Consider the following 23,610-nt stretch of genomic DNA (forward strand, 5'->3'; position numbering starts at 1 on the left):
CCGCCCATCTCACGATTGCGCTTGCGCAGAAGAGAGCGGAGACCCTCCCTCCCCTTTCCTCCTCTCGCTTCCCTTGCAACAGCTCGAAAAACCGACTCATAACCCATGCCGAGCTGGCTGTAGGATTCACTTCGCTACTGATACGTCCCGAGGAAATTCAACGTCGAAAGTTCACGTTGGGCTTAAGAACCACCGCCTAACTCCCATCGCCTATTCCTATTGGCCGATCGTCGCGTCAATTGCCGCCGCGACTCTGTGACGCAAGCACGCCGTAAGAGGTAACGAGCCGGACGAGTCGCGGGAGAGGAAGTCGCGTCGTGGTTGGCCGGCTGCTATGTCACTCAATAGAGCTACCTTGTTGACAGCTGGAAGACGGGGCGGCGGAGGCGGGGGCGAGGCAGTAGCAGCCGCTGCTGGCCTTAAAGGGACATGCACCCGGCGCGGCCGCCTTTTCACGACATGGCGGTGGCCGAGGACCCCGAGCACACGGTGAGCCGGAGGGAGGGGAGGACGCGGCGGTCCGGTTGGGGGCTTCACCTCCAGTGTGTGAGGAGGCACGCCGTCGGTGGAGGCCTGGCTGCACCACCTCGGGAGGGGGAGAACGGCGCTCTTCACATGCCCAGAGACGCACTTTCCGTTAGGCTGGCTGTCTATATTTCTTATCACTGTCGGCTGCGGGAGTATCCCCTGCATTCTCATCCTGCTCACCTAGCATGCCGGGGGGGGGGGGGAGGTGTAGTCAAAATGAACGTTAACTTCAGCACTTTTCTTGAGTTATCGCTCTTGTTTTACGTAAAGCCTTTGCGGGGGGGAGTTATTAGTGGCCTCAATGTACATTATGAGTATAAGCCATTCAAATAAACTTGAGATCAATTCCTGGGGACTCGCCGGACAGCAGTTGGCTTTTCTGGGGTTTTTGTTTGTTCTAGCCTACAGCCTTGGGACTTCCTGGTGGTCTCCTTTTCAAGGGCTCTGCAGTGTGGACCCTGCTTTGCTCTTTGGGCCACGTGCTGTTTCCCAGACATCTCCTTTGGCTGCAGGGAAGGTAGACGGGGAAAGAAGAGAATTTCATTTAGGGCCTCCTCAGCAGCAGGCAAGGCTGGGATGTAATTAAGGTGCATTTATCTCTATTTGCCTAAAAAGGTCCATTAAAGGGACAAAATCCTTTTTAAAAACCAAGAATCACAAGCTCGCTTAATGTGTATCTTTAATTCAAGAAATTTTGGCAGGTGCCTTTTTTATTCTTTTAACTCTCCTATAACAGTGACTTAGGCTGGTTTTGTGCATTTATTGGGGCCGATATTTCTCAGGGAACGCCGCTTCCGTTATGTACCTGCTCAAGCCTTTTGGTGTCTATCCTGCCCCAAAAGACAGAACCGCATGAGGTCTTTTTGGTTATCAGGCAGCGAGATTTATTTTGTTCCAGGCATTTTTACCATTTTATCTTCTGTTTAATTTAAAGTAACCGTTCTACATAGTGGAATGGTGGATTGTATCATTCCCATAGAACCGCAATATCCAGAGTGCAAAAATTCATATGACTGGAGCATAACAAAGTTTTTGGTATCTCTTTTCTGACGTCTAGTTATCCAGGTTTTTGCAGCCCACATACGATCGCCTTAGTTTTCTCTCATATATTAATTGCATTGTTTTGCTTTTCGTCTTTTTTTTAAATGCTTTAGAAATTTTTAATGTTTTCACAACATTTGTAATCTATCTGGAGAAGAACAGCTATTGGACAGTTTAGAAATGTGAATGATTGTAATGATTTATAAAATGCAGTGGCTGGTTTATCACAACATGTAAAGCCAAACAAACAGTATTATGGATTAGAGTACAGTACTATGATATATGTAAATATAGCATAACCACATACCTTCCAATTAGTTTCAGAGTTTGGCAGGATATTTACCTGATACTCTGTTTTGAGAGTTTTGAATCTCTAAGAAGGAAATATTGGTTTCCAGAGGATATATCTGCAGCAAAATAAATGCATTTATGCATTTCTTTCTGTTAATCTCTGCTGTTTTTTCCCCCCAAGTATCATGCGTACGTGGCTGAAATGAGAAGTTTGGAGAAGTGTAGTCATTTGTGTTTCTGCTTCATAAAATTTAAAAAGCTTGGATTACCTACCGTATGAAATAACAGTTTTTTAAAATAAGGTGCTTACATTGCTTGATCTCAGATTTTTTTACCAGAATGTTCATTCTCTGAAAGCTTCTAGATCTATAACACTGTGAGCTCTTTCTTGGATGTTAAATCCACTGGAGTCTGTGGGGCTTAATTCCAGAGAGACATTTAAGTTTCTCTGCACTGTGAGGCTGCAATTCTGTCTGCACATATGTAAGAATAAGATTTGTTGAACTCGGTGACTCTTTCTGAATAAATATGTCTAGGTCTGCACTGTAGAGATATCTACTTTGTAGCATTATGCCTCTGTATATTCTTAGTTGGTACAGTATTTCTGCAGGAGCTTATTTGAAGGATTAGGGCATGCAATTTAAAACATGTAAAACAATGGAAATTTAGGAGTTGCAGCATTTTTATAGTGTTTTAAACAAGCAACTTTTGAGAGCTTTAAGTACAGGGCATACTGTTGGTTTGGGGAGGCAGAATAATTTTGCAGTTGCTGCTTAAACTGAGATTGTACCGTAATCATATATAAACTTATTTGGGTGTTCCATAGAGGGTGTTTCTCAAATAATTCTATATATGAGTTATATATTCAGGGGCACGTTTTAAATACATTTAGAGTTGTGTTGAGTTACTTAGCAATTGGGTGGGTCATCAAATAAATACATAAATATTTATTCCAAATTAAGTTCTTACTGACTTATCTTGAAATTTGTGAACTTGCAGCATTGAACTGACAATTGTTTGGGTCCCCGTGTCGCACTGTTGTCTTTGCTTTGCCTCTAAACTTCACAGAGCTCGTTTGAGTGCTTTTGTTGAATAAATAATTTTTAGGAGTATCTCCAGTTTACTCCCTATCTTATCCGTTTCCAGCTTAGAGCAGCTCTGGGTGCTCCAGAAGAGTAACTTAATCATAATGTTGCATAGAAACCAGCTGAGCAAGGTATTTCAATTAAACATTTATCACTTAAATTAGACCCAAGTTGTTTTGTGTGTGTGCGTGTGTGTGCAATAAGCCACAAAAGATTTATGTCCCACTCCATGTCACGTGGCCTAAACCATTTGGCAAGAATGCGTGGGAGGCAGGAGAGAGAAGAAAAAAAAAATGATAATGAAAGCTGCATCATGAGAACCTGCCTTGGCTGAATCGGTATCCATCCTGGTCATGTTCTCTTGGAAGCTTATAGCCTCTTTTTGTGGAAGTAAACTAAAGTTGTTGGGATATTTCCAAGCAGGCAGGTGGATAATATGGTTTTAATTTATGACTCTTTTATCCCATGTTCTCCTTTCAAGAAGCCCAAGACATCATATATTGCTCCTTCCTTCCTTCCTCTTCAAAAAACACTCGAGAGTAAATTGAACTGCTAAGGGATAGTAGCAGGCCCAAGGCCGCCTAGTAAGCCTCATGCTCAGCAAGGATTTAATTTCTGGACTACAGTTCGGTTTGCTCTTTGTGAGTGATCTTCTTGCCTGCTTGGAACAGCATTCTTTGTGAGCGGTTGATCTGCCAGCGATGAGGGGCTGCATTTTCAGAAGGGCAGGCATCCTCTCTACTGATAAGTTTCTTTAGCTCTATTAAATCTGCATTCTGACTTCCCACTGATTACTGGATGCCACAAGCGGCTAGTGGAACAGATATGTATTATTTAGATATTAGAAGCTGATTGGATGTTTCATGATGGTATCAAGTTCATATTGTTGTTTTAACTGCAGGTTAGCATGAATATCTGCTAGTAGAAATTCAGGCCTATCCCTAGTCTAGGGTCAGCCGTAAGATCCCCCTTGTCTGAGGAAAGGGTGCTGATATCCTCCCAAAAGTTAAAAAAAAAAAAAAAAAAAGGTTGATGTTGCCAGATCTTGCACAAATGCTCTTTAGAGTTTATGAGATTTTATCATTCTTGATTAGCTCTCTGGGATAGTTCACAGAAATCTTGGAGATTTCAGGCGTTTTTCGTGTGAAGAGGCCCTTGAGCCTAGCACTGAAAAAGTTATAGACCCTGTCCTTCGTCTGCTAGAGTGGATAATAACTGTTTTTGGGATTGATAATACTTATCAACTCCACAGTGGTTTCTTTAATCAAACCATTACACCCTTCTAAAGGTTCAACTTGTTCTCTTTCCTGTTATGGATGAGTGTGGGATAACATCTCTGTATCTTTCAAGGAGCTAAATTAACCGTTTTTACTTGCTTTCAGGGTATTCTCCATGCAAGTCACAGATCTACATCATTCACTGATGGGCTTTCAGCAGCTTCCTTCTCTGAGTACCCCAGGCACAAACCATTCATTAATGCTGACCTATGTCGATCCCCTGCCAAGCCGGTAATTGCCTATCCAGAGAGCAACAGCAAAGGTAATATTTCTACCCAGAGGAAATGGGGCTGTCGGGAATAGTTTTTACTTTATATGTAATCCTGTTCAAAACAATAAATCATCTTGAAAATGGTATTATCTTTCTAGGCCTTGGCATGCACTTCCCTTCTTTAAAAACTGCTGTATAAAATTTGAAGAAAGCTACGTATTTTTTGTGACATGGCTTAATAAAAATTGTGGCTCTTTCAGAAATGCGTTGGTAAATTTCTCAAGCACAGTATGGCAGCTTACTTGTTCCTGTCCACCAGAGGAACAGGCACTGCTGGTTCCCTTCCCTGAACACCCTCCTGGTCCCAAATGTGGTCTCTCAGTATCTCCTTCCCAACTCCAAGTAACTGCATAATTTCCTAGTCTCTGAATATTGGGTATAATCAGAAATTACAACAGTTATTACTGGCTCTCCATTCAGCCTGCAACCTCCATCTCAGGACTGTTTTTGCATGGCTTAAGCATCTGGCAACAGAATTGCAGATCTGATGTTACTGGTCACCTCATGCTTGGATTACTGTAATTTATTCTACATGGGACTATCCTTGAAGGGAGTTCTGAAGCTTCAAAGTTTAGAATGCAGCTACTTGCCTACTGACTGATTACTACCAGAACATCAGAGTAGCACCAATCTTGTTGGAGCTGCGCTGGTTCTCAGGAGCAGGCTGCCAGATCCAATTCAAGAGGCTGATTATCACCTATAAAGCCCTTTAAGGTTTGGGATGAGTCTCTCCATGCACTCCAGGCAACCCAAGAGGACAGGCTAAGAATCCTTCCCCTGAGAAAAGTCAGAGCGCAAACTAGGAAACAGCCCTTCTTGGTAGAGGTCCCCTCACGTTGAACCTCCAGAGATGCAGATGATTCCTTTCCAAAAGATGCCAAGACCCTATTTCCTCAATGGGCCTGCGGGGCAGAGGGTGCCACTTAGGTTGGAACAGCGTTTCTCAACTTTGGGAACTTTAAGATGTGTGGACTTCCATTCCCAGAGTATTCAGGGTGTTCTCCGTGCAAGTCACAGATCTACGTCATTCACTGATGGGCTTTCAGCAGCTTCCTTCTCCGAGTACCCCAGGCACAAACCATTCGTTAATGCTGACCTACATCGATCCCCTGCCAAGCCGGTAAATGTCTATCCAGAGAGCAACAGCAAAGGTAATATTTCTACCCTGGCTGGGGAATTCTGGGAGTTGAAGTCCACACATCTTAAAGTTCCCAAGGTTGAGAAACACTGGGTTACTGGGTTGGAAGCAGTCAAACCCGGGAGTGTGTTTTAGAGTGGCTTATGGCTTTCATTTGATTGTGAGCTGCCTAGAGTCCTAGGAGAAGGCAGCATATCAATTATAGTGAGTGAGTGAGTGAGTGAGTGAGTGAGTGAGTGAGTGAATGAATGAATGAATGAATGAATGAATGAATGAATGAATGAATGAATGAATCTGGCCTAATTTTTGCACATTGTTTCTTCTTCCCTGACCTCTGGTTTTTTTAACATCTCGTCTGATGGAGATTGGTATTGAATTTTGATTTGGTCTAGTACAGGTATTGCCAAACTCTGGTGGTTAGTTTTTTGGTTGTTTTCTTCTCCTATAGATTAAAGTGACTGTGATTGCTGCTTATTAGCTGGAAAAAAAATTGCCAGGCTAGTATATATGTGTGCGTGCGTGTGTATACAATTGGTTGCTATAATGGACCTTTGGTGTTTAAAATAGTTGACATTGAAGCTGCTGTTGTGAATAGGTGTATCTTTTATGGGCATATATTAATTTTTTGCACTGTTCTGACACTGCATTTCATAAGGTGTTAATGTACTTTTGTTGTTCAGTTACAGGGATATAAATGAATAAACAGCATTAAATAGAATAAAGGTCCAGTTGGTCAAAATGTCTTGCTTTTTCATGCTTGCTTTTGTAGTAACTCTGCAATTTATATCTCAAAGCTGAGAAAGCTCTGAAATTAGGCTTAGATAAGGAAACAGTGTCTGTTCTGAAAAGGAGAGATAAATTATCTAGCACTTAATCTGAGACACAGGTTTGCCCAGCATAGGCATTATAAACCAGTATGACAGTCTCTTGACATTCAGGGAAAAAAAAACAGTCCCTGAAAAATTCCTCTGTGATACATGTAATTTTCCGAGATCTTACTAAAGCATTTTGTTTTTATAGCATTTATTCAATAATGCAGAAACAAATAACTGCCACTGCTTTCTCTGCCCCCAGCTATCTTGACTAGGGCAGAATGCCCTAGCTACCCTTTTGCCATAAAGCCTATAATTTATTTATCCTCTTAAACCTGCTGTGACTGGTTTACAAGTCTTCATTTAGATCAGTTTCCTGGTCCCTAATTGAAGTAATGCAAATATTCTACCAGTTATCATTTGTGCTGGAACCTAGTGGGAGAATTATATTTCTGTCTTCCCCTACTTTGAGCGTGTCCCTTGAGGGCCCTGAGTTCCAGGAAGCTGCATGGATTCTCATCATCCTTTATCCATTTGATCTGATGTGGCCTACTCATGAATGAGAGCAACCTTTGAAATCATAACTTCCTTACTTGGAAGCACTTGGGAATCTTTGAGCTACACGCATACCCCAGGACATTAATTACCTTCCCTTTTGGACTGGTTGCTGATAACCTAATTAAAATAGGATTATGCAAGTAAGGTTCTCTGTTGGCTGTTGTAGAGAAAAAGTGCTCCTGCTAATTATCAGTGACAATGACTTCCTTGCAGCAGTGCCAGCATGAAGAACTGAAGTCATACTTTGTTTACACCTCTCTATGTTCCTCTTAATTGCAGAGGCTCAGTTGCTCAAACATATCTGGCAATCTTTGTCTGGTATTAATGTTGTTATGTGAGAAGGTGTTCAACTTTTTTCAGACTGAGAGCTGCACTCCAAAAAGTGGGCAAGGCTGGGATAAAAGCTGAATTAGATAAAAATGTAACTCAGGTGTACAATATGTAGAATTACATTAAACTGATGAATTACCCTAATATAACATACTCTTCAAGGGTTTAATAACTTTTTCATTCTGTAAAAATTGTATTATTTTTTAATCATTTTTTCTAATGGTCCTTGTGAAATAAGTGAGACAGAGGAAAATGTGTCTTATGCTAGGCCAGAGTTTTTCAAACTTGGCAGCATTAAGATATGTGGAGTTCAGCTCCCAGAATTCCCCAGCCAGCATGTTTGATAGCTTGATAGCTGAACTGTCATTGACTTCTAGCCTTTGTACCCTTAAGTCCATCATCATCACCTGTACCCTACCAGCTTGCTAACTAATGGATCTAATTAAATTTGTTTATCTACCAGCCATATTCTCAGCTCTGAAGAACCTGCAGGAGAAAATACGACGGTTGGAGCTAGAACGGATTCAAGCAGAAGAGAATGTGAAAAGCCTGACCAGGGAGACCTCAGATTATAAAAAAGTGCTAAGTGAGCAGTTGCTGGAAAGAGAACAATCAAAGTTGCAAGTATCCAGGAAAAATGATGGTATATAGACATCTTTTTTGCTTGTCCACAAAACTTAGAATGGTGCATATACAAGGACAGATATTAAATGAGGCAGAGACATTTCCAGAAGCCGTGTCCCTAGAGAATCCATTCACTATATCTCTCTCAATTTTGGTTGCAATCAGCATGTATAACAACCATGTGTAGGTTGACTACTTCTATATAAGCAGGCACTGTAGCCAAATAGGATCCCTCCATGGGAAGATGTTCTGTCCATCAGTGCTGTACATAAGCTTCCTTTGCATAGTGGTTGAACTTGTGGCTTGCATGTGCAAATGAATGGCTGATGGCTATGACCTCACTGCTTTCCTCAAGTTGTTCCCTTTTTGAGTTAGGTAAGGAAGCTTGTAATGCCTCCTGTATGCTGCTCCAAAGTAGTCACATAGATAAATGTGAATCATTAAAGTATCGTGGATTGCAAGTAGCTCAGTGCAATATTCTCAACCTGTGGTTGAGGGATCTCTGGTGATATCTGATGCAGGCAACAAAATAAGAATACAGAGATGTTTGTTGGTTTGGTTCTTTGTGGCCATAAAGTCATGTTCACACAGATCGGGGAGGCACAATGGGGCCTGATTGTTACCTGACATCAATTGATCCTTGTCTCAGAGTAAGAAGAGAGAGAAAAAAGGCAGCATCAAAAGAAAAGTTGTTTAAAGGTGAATGGTTGCTTTAAGTTGGACAGAGGCTTAATACCCATCCCAAAATGGGAACAGTCACCTTGATTTGGAGGCAGCTAGGGACTTAAGGGGTACAAGGCATAAGATACAGAACCTATTTTGCCCTTAAAATTCCTGAAAAAGTGTAAAATGCTTTGGCCCTAAATACTATGGGGAGGCTCTGAGTCCATCCAACTCCAACTGTAAAAGAAATTCCACAGAAAAGGGCAAGTTGTCTTTCAGGGCAGCTTATCTACTATTACACATTTTCTTATTGACAAATTTCTGAGAATCTTTGGAAAAATGTTGAGAATCACTGTGATGAAAATATACCATTCTGGAAAGCTGCAGCTAGGATTGAGTGTTCTCTGACTGTACAGCCATAACATCTTATGGAATTGGAATGCATAGACCAGTTCCAAAAGCAGTCTAGTTACCAAGATACCCAATTGTATCATGCTTGCTGAGGAACTGGCAGACTTCTCCATCAGGTTGTCATTAATCAGCCTTTGGCCAAGGCAAGTATGTGATGAGGTTCAACAGGACCTTGTTCTCCACATTCTCTTTCTGTTCCACACTGAGAAGCATTTGTGGCTGGTCTGAGCGCCTTGGGTGTGAGTGAAAGGTACATAGGTCTGCTGGATATACCTGGATGTATACTTCTGGTTCTTGACACATCACTGGATGTTCAAGTTGGATATTTCTAGTCTTCTCACCTATCTGTTGGGGGCTTCTGGTTTCAAAGAGCCAGTCCTATATCTAAATGCAGCCATTGGAACAGTCTCCTTAGGACCCATTCTTTGTTGGATCTGTAGCATGTCTTCTTGTTCTTTGTTTGAAAAAAAATTGCTTTTAAAGAGGAGATTTGCAGCAGCCAATCTGTCTGGTTCATGTGAAACTTCATAACAATGTTAGCTAACTTTCTTTTGCTGCACGGCCTCCAGAGTTGGCAGCACAACTGGCAGGAGCCGAGACTCGCTGTAGTCTTCTGGAGAAACAGCTGGAATACATGAAGGAAATGATAGCACAGGCAGAACGCGAAAAGACGACTGTCTTGGAGAAACAGGTACATGGGCCTTATTAGTTGTAGCCAACCGTTTATGATCATTCTAGCCCTGATCGGTAGGTTCTAGAAAAGTTGCCAGTTGCCACAACATCTTTTAAAGTTTCCTAGTTTACAGAATTTGCTGTTAGACCATTTGTCAAGGCCATCAGTTGAGCTGGCTTTAAGGGGAATCAACGATTGGGGGAAGGTAGGTTGTTAGTCATGATTACCTCCAAAATCAGAGAAAATTAACCCAAATGCTAGCTTTAGAGAACAGCAACTTTCATACAGCTGCTGGACTCAGTAGACCAGCATTTCCCATTATAGACATCCTCCAAATCTGTGGATTTTAATTTTCAGGATGAGCCATGATGGCTGGAAAATGTTGGGAACGGAAACTGTAGGGTGCAAAGATATTCTTGGAAATCAGGATGATGACTGAAGGAAACTAAAAAAATAAATGACAAGGGAATCTGGCAGACGTTGTGTTGTATACCCCTGGAGTATATTAATACTCAGACTATTGGGTAGCACTCCAGACTGCAGAAAGAGCGTCCTAGGATTCTCTCCTGCACATAATACCTGTTTTCTTTCTTACAATCTAAAACTATGGTCTACGAACTGCTTTATTACTTCTCTCATATTGTCCAAAGATAGTCCCCTGACTAAAATATCAGTGTTTAGCTGTAGAATAACATGTTTGAAGCAAGGCTCTTGGAAACATTTTTCCTATGTCCGAAGTTTTTTTTAAGCCTTTGCTCTTTTTAGAGAAATACAACAACTAGCAATTGTGGTTGATTTTTTTTTTAAACTTCCCTCCTTTTGTGACATCAAGTGGCAGAATGCAATTCAACTGGGCCAGCTCTTTCTTCTCCATGACACAAAGAGCTGTGTTTTCCTCCTCTTTTTTCCAGGCCACGTTGGAAAGGGAGAGGATTGTTGATCACTCCCACGTGAAGTCCAAGTTGGAAAGGTTGGATCTGCTTGAGAAAGAATACACCCGTCTTACTGCAATGCAGTCTCTTGCAGAGGTGAGACCTGGGGTTACGCTCATTGTGGATTGCAAGGTTTGTAGTAATGTAATCCTCCACCTTTTATCATATGTGTGATTTTGCTGGTAGATTTGTATATAGCAGCCTTCTCAACCTAGGCACCCACAAGATATACTGACTAACTTAGAATTCTCCGTCTAGCAAATTCAGTGCTGAGAAGTTTGGGAGTTTGCAACTACACACACCATGAGACTCCCAAAGGGAACACTGCTATAACAGGTCTACACCAGGTGCAATCCAGTGATTCAGGGAAGCTGATTTCTCAGGAGTGACAGCCAATGTGGTATACTGGTTAAGGTTTTGGACTGGGAGAAAGGCCCAGATTCAAATCTATACTCTGCATGGAAGTTCACTGGTGATCTCATGCTAGTCACTCTCTCTGAGCCCAGCCTACCCCCAGGGTTCTTGTGGAGAACAAACTGGAGGAAAGTGTCCTATATACATCATTTTGATTGTCTGAAGGCAAAGTGGGATATAAATCAAGCAATAAATAAATAAAGTGGATAAAGGATTGCAGCCACCTTATTTTTTTATCTCAAGACTGATAAGCATTTTTGTGATGATTTGTTTGCTTTTTACAAACTTCTTAAAGGTTTTTGACTAGTTGTTGTTGAAAAAAATATTCTGAATTTTCTCTGAACTTTTTCAGGTTGGAGGTTCTGTTGCAGGACTACCAGCCTGTTCAAGGTGCCTCTTCTTTGTTCAGTCCAGGAATTTTTTAAAAACAAATTTCAAATTACCTTTTGTCCCATATTTACTTCTGGTGGTCTCCCAAATCTTAATTTTCTACATCGTGATTTTTTGGGGGTTTCTTTTTCTTGCTGCAGCTGTTTTTAAACAGTTTGGTGGCTGCAACTCTTTGCCTAATCATAGCAAGATCTAGTAGTAGATTCCCAGTCAACCTTCTACCAGCTCCTGTACCAGACAGAATCTTGGTCTGAGTCAGTGGGGTCTTTCTGTGGGTTTTTTAAAGATTTTTTTATCCTGTCTTTATTATTTTTATATAACTCAAGGCAGTGAACATACCTAATACTCCTTCCTCCTCCTGTTTGCCCCACAACAACAACCCTGTGAAGTGAGTTGGGCTGAGAGAGAGGGACTGGCCCAAGGTCACCCAGCCGGCTTTTGTGCCTCAGGCGGGACTAGAACTCGCAGTCTCCTGCTTTCTAGCCCGGTGCCTTAACCTCTGGAACTGAGCTCTCAGTGAGCAGATCAGAGGAACATTTCCTTGCAAACAAATATATCTGTAGTGCCCTCTGTCTTTGAAAGCTGTTGCTTTGATACCTTATCTGTTTACCTTTTTTATGGGGGGGTTGTGTGTAAAATTGGTTGTTTTGTACAACTATAAAGTAGGCTAGACTACTATCTTTCTTAAAGGAGAGTCAAGATTAGGATTTGGAATGGCCACGTGGCATCCCACCCAGTGTGGTATAGTGGCAGCAACATTTTGCTCAAGATTATCTTGCTTTAATTTGTTTACGTAGAAAAAAATGAAAGAATTGGAAGAGAAGCTCCAAGAGGAAGAACGTGCTCGGAAGCTGGTGCAGGAAAAAGCTGCCGAGGTAAATCTTATTCACGTGGGCTGTTGTCCTACCAATGAGATACTCCTGCCTTTGTTGAGGAAGTGATTGTGTGGATCTGGGGAGGTTCTGGTTGCTTCAGAAACACAAGGGGCCATGAAATTATCCAATTTGCATAAGGTTTAAGTATCTGAACAGTCAGGCCAACAAGTAGGACGTAGACTACAGATGCTTTCTTTGGAACACAGCACAACCATATTGTGTTGAATATTCACATTCAGGTTTGTAGGAAAGAAGAGTCCTCCTCTAGGTTTTGCACACAGATTCCCCCAAACAACACATAGTATATATATTTGTTTATTTAATAATGCAATTCCTTAATATCAGGTCATGGAGCAGTAGTTCACTAGTTACATTCTAGGCTGAGTCACTTACTGTGCTAAGCCATAGTTTGTTTAACAAAGGAATAAACCAAAAAATTGGGGTCATACAACACATTAAGCTGAAAACACAGTATGATATTTGTGTTTCATAAGTCCAGTCGACCCAAATGCTCCTAACATTCTGCTACCATTTGGGAGAAACAAGACTTTCAATGGTAATAAAATAGAGAATTTCCAGCTCTCCGATGAACATCTAACAAGCAACAGGAAAGAGGAATTGGGGTGCTTTTACCTTTCTCTTCCCTGCAGCTTTTCTACTGTATACCTTCCTTCCCTCTTTTCCTCCAGTTAATGTCCCACATGCCTGATTGGGAGAGAAATAACTCTGGAATTCAACCTCTGTAGAATACCGCTTCTAGCGATCCAAATTGATGAGCCAAGGAAGGATTTGTTTCTGGATTGGTCCATCCCCAGTGTCAGGTTCTGTTATTGTGACTGAAAGAATAAAATAATTCCCAGACTTCTCTTGGCAGCTTCAGACAGGATTGGAGACAAATAGAAGGTTGCTGAAGGCCCAAACCCAGCCAGCACCAGTCTTGATGCCTTCAAAATCAAAAAAGATGAAAAAAAAACCAAAGCAGCTGGAGAAGGTAGGTTGAGGCTACTTGCTTGCAATCTTATAAATACTTGCTTGGGAATCTTGCTGAACTCAGTAGGATTTACTTCTTGGTAACACTATTGTTAGATTCATGAAATAGGTTTATTACTGATTATGCATTAATGAATTGTACCCAAGTCTACTTGAGTTTAGAAACAAAAGGGACAAGTAAGTCATGACTATTTTAATCCCATTGGTATCAATAAAATATCACAATTCAATTTCAAGAGGTCGGTGCCCCCCCTGAAAAAGTACTGTTCATAGTGGATTACCTGACACGTTTCATTCACCAGTGGCCTTTGGATCAAGGGCTCAGCTGACTAATGGCACGTTCCACTGATTTGATGTGAAGAAGGTCATGCTTGGAATACCTGGGCCCTAAAATAATGTGGAGCTTTAAAGGTCAAACCTGACACATTAAGTGGATCCTCAAAAGAGACCCAACTTGGCCTGTAGGTAGGTGTGATACCCAAATAGAGCTTCCATACCTTGGGGTAGTGAGATCTTTTAGCAAGGAGACAAAGAATGATTGGAGCATCGCTTTTGCATCCTTGTTTTGAACTTCTGAAAGAACCTGCCTAGTAGCTGCTGGAAACTGAGTGCTGGAATAGATGGTTTGGTCTCATTTAACAAGGGCATTTTTGCATTCTTAAGTTCTGTGAAGGATGATAGGCATTTTACATATTTCACAAGGATGATATATATAACCTGAGCCCTTTACTTATAAACAAGGTGGCTAGCCATACAAATCTGTTTAAGAGCACATTGATTCTCATGATTTCCAGAACGATAGCATTGAGATTATCTAGACTGTTAAGCAAAGTATAATCAAATACCCTTAGTAAGTCTTTCACTGGATAACCAAATGCAGTGATCTTTATGGCTTCATCAATTTCAGTTGTTCAGGAATGAATCAGCCAGAAACCCCCTAAATTAGAGTATCTAATAGCATTTCAAAAAATGAAGGCACAGCTCACTATTAGATTCCTGCTTTGAAGAGGCTGCCCAAGTAATGGGTTCTGGCTCTTTGGGGATAGTTCCTTGTCCTAGCTGGATGTAATTCTTCCAAAAGATACAGACAAACATCACCTTAAATTATTTTTCCACCTCTTATTATAAGAAACATTCCTTTTAAAACAAACACTAAAAAACCCACTCCTGTTTCACCAAGTTCTTAAGAAGCAGCAATGGTTTATATTATGTTATTAGTCTGCTCTCAAGTCTTTAATACAAGTGTGAGAGACCTGAATGATCTCATTTAATTACCAGCTTTATGTATTTCATGTGAGCAGAATTGGATCTGGCATAATTTCTTCTTTTGAGAAAGCTGCTTCTCTCTCCCTTAGAATGACTTGGGAATGACCCACGTCCATGCACAGCCCCACTACAGGCTACGATTGGGTGATGTGCCATTTGTTGCTGGAAAGGTAAAGAAGCATTATTTTCAGAGCCCTGATCACTCAGTGCTGTCATAGGGAGCGCACATGGGAAAGGGTGGCTGCTTTCATTAAATTCCTATAGTCATCCCAGAAGTATCTTGGTAGTCATTCTTGGAAGAGAATGTGGAATGAAATGGATCTCTGTTCTGACCTTAGTTCTGAACTAAGAATGCTGCTGATTATGCAGGCAAAACTTCAGTACCCAAATACAGAAGGGAGATTTCAGCAGGCTTTTTGTTGGTTGGGGGACCAGAAGTTCTCCAGATGTTGAGCGGTATAATTTGTGGCATTCCTCATTGGCCATGCTGTTTCAGGCTTCTGGTTATAGCCAGAGGGCCCAGAAAGGAGTGAGGGAAAAAAGAGGGTACAAGGGAGAAAGAGATTGGAAAATGGGGCTTGAAGGTGAGAAAACGTGGACTCATCAATTAGCTGGCATGCAGCCCCCTGCTGATTACTTGAAGGACAATCCAACCTTAGACAGGTCCGCTCTTTTTTTTTAATGATTCTAGTCCTCCTGGCAACAACGCCATCAGACACAAAATTGAGCACAAGGCAGAACTGTTCCTAAAACAAACCTGGAAGTACGCCACTGATTCCATTTGTGCATTTTTGTCACATATTTGAAGTAAATAGATTGGTTCAGGGTAGGAAAAGGGACTTAAAATTATGTGTTAAATTTTCTTGGCCCCTTTAGCCTACTGTATGATTTTTATTAGGTGGAGTTGAGCCATCGTTCTCAAGATACTGCATGTTAATGGAAAAGGGACATACTTATGTTTTTGTAGAATTCAGAAGCTTCTGACTGTCTCTTTTCTTTTTTAAAGGATCCCAAACAGAAGAGAGGGAAGATCTTGAGCTCTGGGAGCCACTGACATTCAGTGTTGAAAATGGTGGGCTTAGGTCAGGATATTGAACTCAGGGCTGCACAGGGCTTTGGGTGCCATGCCAAGGCTGCGCTTCAAACTGAGTGGGGCCTCTTTTTATTTTTCCTTAATTTTTTCTTTTGCAGGATGTGTTAGTAATGGTTAGTAATTCCATCCTCAAAAATGAGCCTCACCTTATCTTGGTTCAAAGACAGTGACTTTTTTCCCCCTTAAAACACTGCAGTCCTTTTTGAAGTAATCACCATCAAATGGGGTCCAAAACTGTTGGCCCTCCACCCATTTGGGATTTTATAGTGGGGCAAAGTTAACGTTGTTAAAAGATGTCGGTCTGTTTGGTCTGTTCAATATATAACCTTCGGGCTCTTCATTTCTGCTCTCCATCGTTGCCTCAGTCTACCAGCCCAAGCCACTCAGTCACCGCCAATGTGCAGCATGTGCTCCACCTCATGAAGCATCATTCGAAAGCCCTCTGCAATGACCGTGTGGTCAGCGAAGTCCTGATGAGTAAGCAGATGAACAAGGGCAGGAGATCTTCTGCATCTTCCATTTCTTCCACGTCCCAAGGAGACCTTTCTGAGGTGCTTCTGACATTACAAGATGAGCTCGGGCAAATGAGTTTGTGAGTCAAAACTCTCATGCAAATGTTCACCTTGTGATCCTTTTCTGAGCATATCTGTGTTTATTAGATAGCGGTCCAGCAAGCATGTAAACCATTTCAAGAGCTTTGTCAAAGGCTTTCATGGCCGGAATACGATGGCTGATGTGGGTCTTCCGGGCTGTGTGGCCGTGTTCTGGAAGTTTTGGTTCCAAAAAAACCCTGCCTAACCCCCAGGAAGATACACACATACGCTGATCACAAAAACAAGCAGCCACTCGTTAACCCACAACCCCCCCCCAGGCACCCCCGCTCATCTCTATAAATACCCACAATGGGGTCACATCATCCTGGGCACAGAGAGAACTGCTCCTGTCTGTGCTCCTGTCCTCTGAAGATGCCAGTCACAGATGCTGGCAAAATGTTAGGAACCAAAACTTCCAGAACACGGCCACACAGCCCGGAAGACCCACATTAGCTATCATTTCAAGAGCTCTTTGCAATCCTATGTTTGTTTTTTTGGAAACAAATCTGGTGATGCTCTCTACTTAAAAGATATGCATAGGATGCTGGTATACCAGGAAAAGACAACTTGTCCAAATGCAGTGTGTGTATCTGCCTCATAGCTATTGGGGGTGTGCTATGGAGAAAATTTCATGATACTGAATGTGAAACTCCTGCTACGAGTGAGAAATTGGCTGTTTTAGGCATTTGGGAGGTGTTCCAAATTTGAAACTCTTACCAAGTGCTTAAAACTGTACTCAAAAGAGGATGTTTCATGAAATTTCATGTTTGCGATTTTGCATGCTCTTACTCTCTGTCCATGTAGCCAGCTATCTATCATGCAGTGTCATGGGCTTATATATCTTTTGGCCTTCAGTCAGAAATGTATGGGTAAAATTTATATCACCTTGCTGAAAATGTATTCTAAATGTGCACATTCTCTTCAGTCAGAATGTAGGAAGCTGGGGAAAGGGGAGAGACAGAAAACCTGAAATTGACGCTCCAAAGAAGAAAGAGCATATGGTGTGAATGGCCACTGCAAGATAGGAAAACAAGTTTGCCCCACTCTCAAAGAGCCTCTATTTATGTTGTATTCATTGATCATTATACAAGACTTTCAAACTCCTTAAGGCAGAAGGTCAAAATATGAAATATCTTCTATCATTTCTAAACATTGGTACGAGACAGTGCCTCCCTATGTTCCTCTCCCAACCTTTGGTACTGGCTCACATGTTTCTTCCAGGATTTGAGAAAAAAGTATAGGCAGAAAAATGATGGATTTATTTTGATCTTAGTCTTAATCATTCTTGAAGTCTCCCTTCAAGTCCAGTCATCTGTGTTGCTTTTCTTGGCAGCAGTGTGGAACATCATGGCCTTTCACCAAAGCTCTTGCTATCCACGCAATATGAACAAGCAAGCAAGACTCCAAAGCCATGTGTTTTGCATGGAGAAATGCAAAATGCGGTTTAAAAATTTAATAAATAAATAAAATAAAATAAATAAATAAATAAAATAATGATCTCAGTCTAGTTTTCAGGGGTCAGAGATATTGGAGTTTGGATATTAATGTGGAGCTAGCTAATTATCTGACATTGTTGGAGTTGCCTGGGTACTGCAAAACCTTCACCTGAGGTCACTTTAGTATACTCTCATCTGCCTTGTGGGAAGGTCCATTTGATAAGGTTTTGTGGAAGGAATGGATGTGTTCCAAGTAGTTCAGCAGCACTTGAAACTATGGGCCCTGTCAGACTATGCTGCAAATTTTATAGGGATATATGAAGTAAGCTTACTTTACCCATTTGATCAAATTGTCCAGATCATCTAGAGAAGTTCTGTAGCCCCCTTCTGTTACCAGGCAGACCCTCAAATATTATGCACAATGTGGCCAAATTCTATGCTGCAGCAATGTAAAGCCTGATGTGGGATAATATGGGCTCTTTATAACATTTAAAAAAATTTAGCGAATCTGGTTGCAAAGTCAATCTGCTTGACTTTGATCTTGACATTGTGCTGCTTAGAATTGTCTTTGTTTTTCATATGGTTTATTTTGATGTTGCTGATCTTTGACTATGATCATTCGTTCAATAAAGTGGTTTTTTCCCAGGATTTTTTTTACTTAGAGTAAGCTTTAGTGTTCCCTGGAGGTCTTCCAAGTACTAATCTGACCCTGTAAACTTTTGAGTTCAATAAGATGGGCCAGGTACTATCAATGAATTTAAAAGGACTTCCTCCTAGGTGTAATGTTTAGTAGTTACATATGTTAAAATTCTGCTTTGAATAATGTTACAAGTTTTATCTGATTTAATTCCAAGTAGACAATGATTTAAGAGTCCTGGATGGCCAACTTTTTTTGGCTTGGTGGCTGTACTTTGTCCTTGCATTTTGTCTGGCAGTTGCAAGGGACATGGTTGATGATGTCATAACATTACTGGACTTGGCAGAGCATCTCAGGGACTGTAGGATTGTTCTGTTTCCTTGCTTCAAAATCAGAGCTGCTGCTTCAGTTCTGGAAGGAGGAACCCATGCCAAATTTCCCTTTATGCCAGCCTCCAGGGAAGTTTCTTGGAGGTTTTAGTGTTGGGAAATACTACAAGGTGATCATGTTGGATTAGGTGGAAAAAGAAGCAGTAGATCCTATTCCTTATTTGCTAATCTCTTCTGAAAACGCTGGACTCTTCTGACATTGGAGTACTCCAAGGCAATAGTAGGATTGCTCTGTGAAAAAAACTTTTTTTTGTTCCTATTAGCAAAGTGAGTCTGAAATATATGTATTAAAGAAATTAATAATCAGCTATTTTTTGCCTTCTGTTCTGTTTGTTTGTTTTGCATATAAGTGAACACCAGCATTTAGCAAAACTCATCCATGAAGCTTCAACAATTGCCTTAAGGGGAGACTTGGAGAGGGAGTTGGAAGCGCTGGTGAAAAGGATGGAGGCCAAGGCTGAACAAATCAATAAAATCCAAAGACATCGAGCACGGGTGAGTTACCCTGATGACTACTTTCAGGCCCTATGAAATCATTGGAGGGTCAGTTTGATGTAGTGGATAAGGCACCAGGCTAGAAACTGGGAGACCATGAGTTCTAGTCCTGCCTTAGGCATGAGGTCACCTGGGTGACCTTGGGCCAGTCACTCTCTCTCAGCCCTAGGAAGGAGGCAATGGCAAACCACTTCCAAAACACCTTGTCAAGAAAACTGCAGGGACTAATACAGGCAGTTGCCCAGAGTTAAGACTGACTTGAAGGCACCCCCCTTCCCCCCACAAAAAGAAGTAATTGAGCAGAATATCTTTATTACAGGTACTAATCAGAAAATTATACAGCTGTATAACATAAATTACAGAGCTCAAATTGAAATTGCATAACAATTTCTAATTAAACTAGGAGGAAAATAAGGTAAAATGAAATAGAAATAAAAAATGAAATGAAATGAAAAAATAAAATAAAATAAAATGGAAAGTGCTAAAAGGTTAAATACTTAAGGCTAATCATTGCATTATAAAACTACCTTGCAAGGGTGTAAAAGAAAACATAGTTGTAAAATAGAATAGTATAAAATGATATAAACATTTAGATTAAAGCTGCCAAATGACATCCTTAATTATTATTATTCCATCTGGTCAGGTTGAATAATAATTGCCTTGTTTCACTATCAGCTTTACATTGACACAAGCTCTGAAACATAATTTGCAGCTTTAAAAGTGACATCATCATTACAGTCTGCCTCGAGAAACAAAATATAAAGTTTGTCTGGTCTGCCAGAGAATTTACTTAGGAATGAAATACAGGTGGTGAATTTCAGAAAAAAAAAGCAACACAGCAACCCATGAGCTACAGTTTCAGCTACTTCCAAATGACAAGGAAAAAGCTTCTCTGTAAAGTGGATACATCCAGTAAGGCTGAAGGTAGCACATTAAAATATTCTAAGGTAAAGACTCTATAGGAAGATTATATAGATATTTGGTTGGGGCATAAAGTTTACCGAAGTTCCCCTTCTGAAAGCAAGGGGAGCTCCCTAGTATTATCTCTCTGCACATCGATACCTATAACACCTTCTTTAGCTTCGATAAAACCCAAAGAATGCAAGGCTGAGATCATGAATCTGGGTACACACCGATTGCAAATGCAAATGGCCTGCCTGTGGCAGGAGTTGCAGAAATGGAGGACTCCAGAAGGGCTGAGCTGCGGGAAACCGTGGATGGTGATTCTGTGGACGCTGTTACAGGCGCGACAGCAGACAAGGAAGGTCTGCTGATCCGCTGTTCTTTATTTTGACTTCCTGTCTGGCATCTTCCAGATGTATTTGGACTGGAGGGTGATGGAGATTATCCTAAATAGCTGGAGGACACCGTTCAAAAAAGGTATTCTGCTCTGATCAGCAGCTTCTCTCCAAAGACTTAAGCATTTCTGGGAACCAGAAACCAAATACATGATAGGTTTAATTTAATCTGCTTATCCGTCTTCATTCAATACTGTATATATTCCTCCCCTCCCCAACTATGAGAAATTTCTAATGATACCTATAGGGCAGTGTTTCTCAACCATGGCAACTTTAAGATGAGTGGACTTCACCTCCCAGAATTCCCCAGCCAGCCATGCTGGCTGGGGAATTCTGGGAGGTGAAGTCCACTCATCTTAAAGCGGCCAAGGTTGAGAAACACTGCTATAGGGTCAGCCTCGAATACTTTCTCTTAAATTACATTACCATTTGTAATGTAAGGTAAAATACATGGCTATTTCATCCAGTGCTGTAATGTCCGATTTACTCATGAACCCTATGACACACTCCTTAGCTTGACCTTATTTCTCCCTCTGGGCTCCATTTTTTTTCTTTTTATCATTTTAAATCTATACTTTTATCATTGCTTTTTCAGTTACTTCAGGAAGTTTGATTGGTTGGCATTTGGCAATACTATTACTCACAGGAGTCGTTTTAAAGCTGCTTTAATTGCAATGTTTTTTCCCCCATCTCCTTTTTCCGTAAGCAGGGGAGAAACTGTTGTTTCTTTCTGTCAGTGCTGTTTTTTACTGTACGTATATACACTCATGCAGCTGCACCATCTTTTAAACTATATTTCTGCTCAGTTTTGGTGTGGTTGTGGATGTTATAAAAAGCAGTGTGATACAGCAGTAGAAAGGGAGAGAAGAGAAAAGCGATGAATTTATTGCAGGATTAATTGCTGGGCAATTAAACTCCTGGGATACTGGTTCAATGGCCAGTCAACATAAGCACAGTCAAAGCACTGTGCATCAGTATAAGAACCATACCATGTTTTAAACAAGGAGATGGTATGCTGCATTCCTGGGCAGGTGCCCACCAAGCAGATTTGTAGTTGGAAGAAGTACCCTTGCCTCTGGAACAAAGGAGACTCCTGTGTAGTGTGCCCAAAAGATTGTGCAGAATATATATTTTTTTCTTGTTGAGAATCGCATACCTTTAAATATAATTACAGATCTGAACATTACAGAATATTCCTCTGGTATCTAGTGTGTGATGCGTGAGAAAGAAGTTTAAGTGATCTGTGACTGACTGAAAATAGAGAGAGGCCATTTGTCATAATGAACGTCTGAGTACGACAACAAAAAGAGACATCTAAAGTGGGTTAAGGGGATTGCTGGAGCGTGTGGCACTTTTGGAATGAGGGCAGACACTGAAGTTACAAGAAGTTAGTTTTAAATCCCTGATTCTTTTTTTTTTTCCTGTGTGTGTAGCTGGAGAAGCTCAAGGAGGCCAGCAAGACCAAGCAGCATTGCAGCCGGGATCCCTGCAAAGGGGACGAAGAGAAGACAGTGCCGGTAACTGGCAAGGTGAAAGAGGCCGGTCTGAAGAGGAAGCCGGGTGAGCAGGGTAGGAAGAGCCTCCAGCTGCTGAGAGAAATGCAAAGTATACAGTCCTCCCTTCAGAAAGATGACGTCAGCTGGGACTGCTGAGGGGTCTTCCCGTGTGTGGGGTTTTGGCGGGTTTGTACCTTTTCTTTTTCATGCCAGCTGCGGCCCAACCAGCCACCACGCTGGGTGAAAGACAATGCCATAGTGGCAGTTTCTAAACAAAGGCTTCTCCTATTCCACCTGTACGCTTGATCATATTACCCTCACGAGGGGAACTGGGGATGGGCAGAAAGGGAAGGAAGATAGGCCCATTATTATTTTATTGTTAGACCCCATGTTGGTACCAGTGGTGGCTATTTTGCTATGAAACGTAATCCTTGCCCTACAATTCTGCTTCTGGCAATGAATTGCACCCGTTGCTTGGGGTGACCTCCTTCTACGACTTTTTCTTTTTCTTTTCTTAAAAATCATCTCCTGGAGAGTAGAAAGTGACCTGGGAAAAGCATCAGTGTCAGTTTTTTGCAGAGTTTTTACTTTGCTTTGTAAACACACAGTGCCTTCGAATGGAACAGCGGAATTAAGGACTCTTTTGACTCTTTCAAGTTTCTTTTATCATAAGCAGCTTTTTCTTTAAAAAGAAATAGCTCCATCTTCTCAGCATGGAGAACTCTGTATTGCCACTCAGGCCTCAGTGTTTGAGTAAGATGCTCCTGTTTTGAAATATGGAAATTATGCACAGAGGTGAGAAGAGGATTTTTTTTTTTTTGACATTCAATTAAACACATTTTGTAAAAACCAACCAACCTTCACATCCGTTTTAGCCATGGAATCTAAGTGATATGGTTTCAGAGTGAAACCAAATTGCCAGGTTGATTTTATCTCATTTTTACTGTTTTGCTAGAAAGCATGAGGTCAGTATATGTAGTTTTGTTTTCAAAATAAATAGTGCCTTAGATCATGCTGGTTAATACTGGTGGGCAGCTTTTTAAAAACTATTATTCCCTAGACTAGAAGATCTGGTGGTGGTTCTGGTACTAGGCAATTTTAATGTACATACAACATTATTTATTATGTTAATAATGTAAAGGCTTTCTGATGATTAGACTATAGTAATAACTCAAAATGGCCTCTGCTTTTTGAGGTTTGATTGGACTGCAATAAAGGCAATGTGCTAATGGAATAAATTAGCTGGGAAAACCAGTGCTCTTTGATCTCCACTTTCCATGGACTGCTGGACTTCAGGAACTGATCTGTGTAATCCATGCACAAAGCAGGGTGCATCATTAGTTGACATTTTTGCCTTGGTGACAGATGGCCCATTACTGGGTGTGATGAGAATGGACACCTGGCAAACTGGTTGGTGGGCACAGCCTCTTTCCATCTCCTGCCAGAGCAGAAAAGGAAGTATGCCCAGTCGCTCCAGTCTTGTTACCTCTTGCTTTTTTTTTTTTTTTTTTTTGCAAAGAGACTGAGTAAAAGGCACTCGAATCACCCTTTGCTCGGGCCTGAAGCAAAATATGAGGGGTCTAGGTTGAAAATTAGCAAACTGG

The 23,610-nt window shown here is 41.2% G+C and overlaps 2 protein-coding genes across 4 annotated transcripts in view; one reads left to right on the forward strand and one right to left on the reverse strand.

Moving 5' to 3' along the window:
- Positions 1-338: 338 nt before the first annotated feature.
- On the forward strand, positions 339-23,524 carry CEP57 (centrosomal protein 57). Of its 3 annotated transcripts, none has more exons than XM_007435579.4 (11): positions 339-489; positions 4,328-4,484; positions 7,795-7,974; positions 9,599-9,720; positions 10,614-10,730; positions 12,236-12,313; positions 13,188-13,304; positions 14,659-14,739; positions 16,028-16,254; positions 19,068-19,212; positions 21,944-23,524. In XM_007435579.4, exons 1-11 carry the CDS (start codon positions 430-432, stop codon positions 22,160-22,162), a joined length of 1,503 nt encoding a protein of 500 aa, XP_007435641.1. In that variant the 5' UTR covers positions 339-429; the 3' UTR covers positions 22,163-23,524. The 3 variants fall into 3 exon arrangements, with proteins under 3 accessions (XP_007435641.1, XP_025027167.1, XP_025027165.1); XM_025171399.2 differs by lacking the exon at positions 339-489 and adding an exon at positions 3,012-3,076; XM_025171397.2 differs by lacking the exons at positions 339-489; positions 4,328-4,484 and adding an exon at positions 4,494-5,644.
- MTMR2 (myotubularin related protein 2) overlaps positions 19,642-23,610 on the reverse strand; it is a 45,639-nt gene continuing 41,670 nt past the window's right edge. Inside the window, exon 16 of the transcript XR_015796088.1 lies at positions 19,642-20,638. The gene's annotated coding sequence lies outside the window, so the exon portion shown is untranslated. The remainder of the gene's footprint in view (positions 20,639-23,610) is intronic.

This window comes from Python bivittatus, unplaced genomic scaffold (assembly GCF_059951505.1).
Source record: "Python bivittatus isolate LINGU-HERP-01145 unplaced genomic scaffold, Pbiv_v1 ctg000340_np1212, whole genome shotgun sequence".
Classification (NCBI taxonomy): domain Eukaryota; kingdom Metazoa; phylum Chordata; class Lepidosauria; order Squamata; family Pythonidae; genus Python; species Python bivittatus.

Excerpts from the sequence above, each read along its gene's own strand:
- CEP57 (XM_025171397.2), top strand. The coding sequence starts at position 5,344 with ATGCAGATGATTCCTTTCCAAAAGATGCCAAGACCCTATTTCCTCAAT. Across the intron at positions 9,721-10,613 it reads CGACTGTCTTGGAGAAACAG|GCCACGTTGGAAAGGGAGAG; the intron begins GTACATGGGCCT and ends TCTTTTTTCCAG. Across the intron at positions 13,305-14,658 it reads AACCAAAGCAGCTGGAGAAG|AATGACTTGGGAATGACCCA; the intron begins GTAGGTTGAGGC and ends TCTCTCCCTTAG.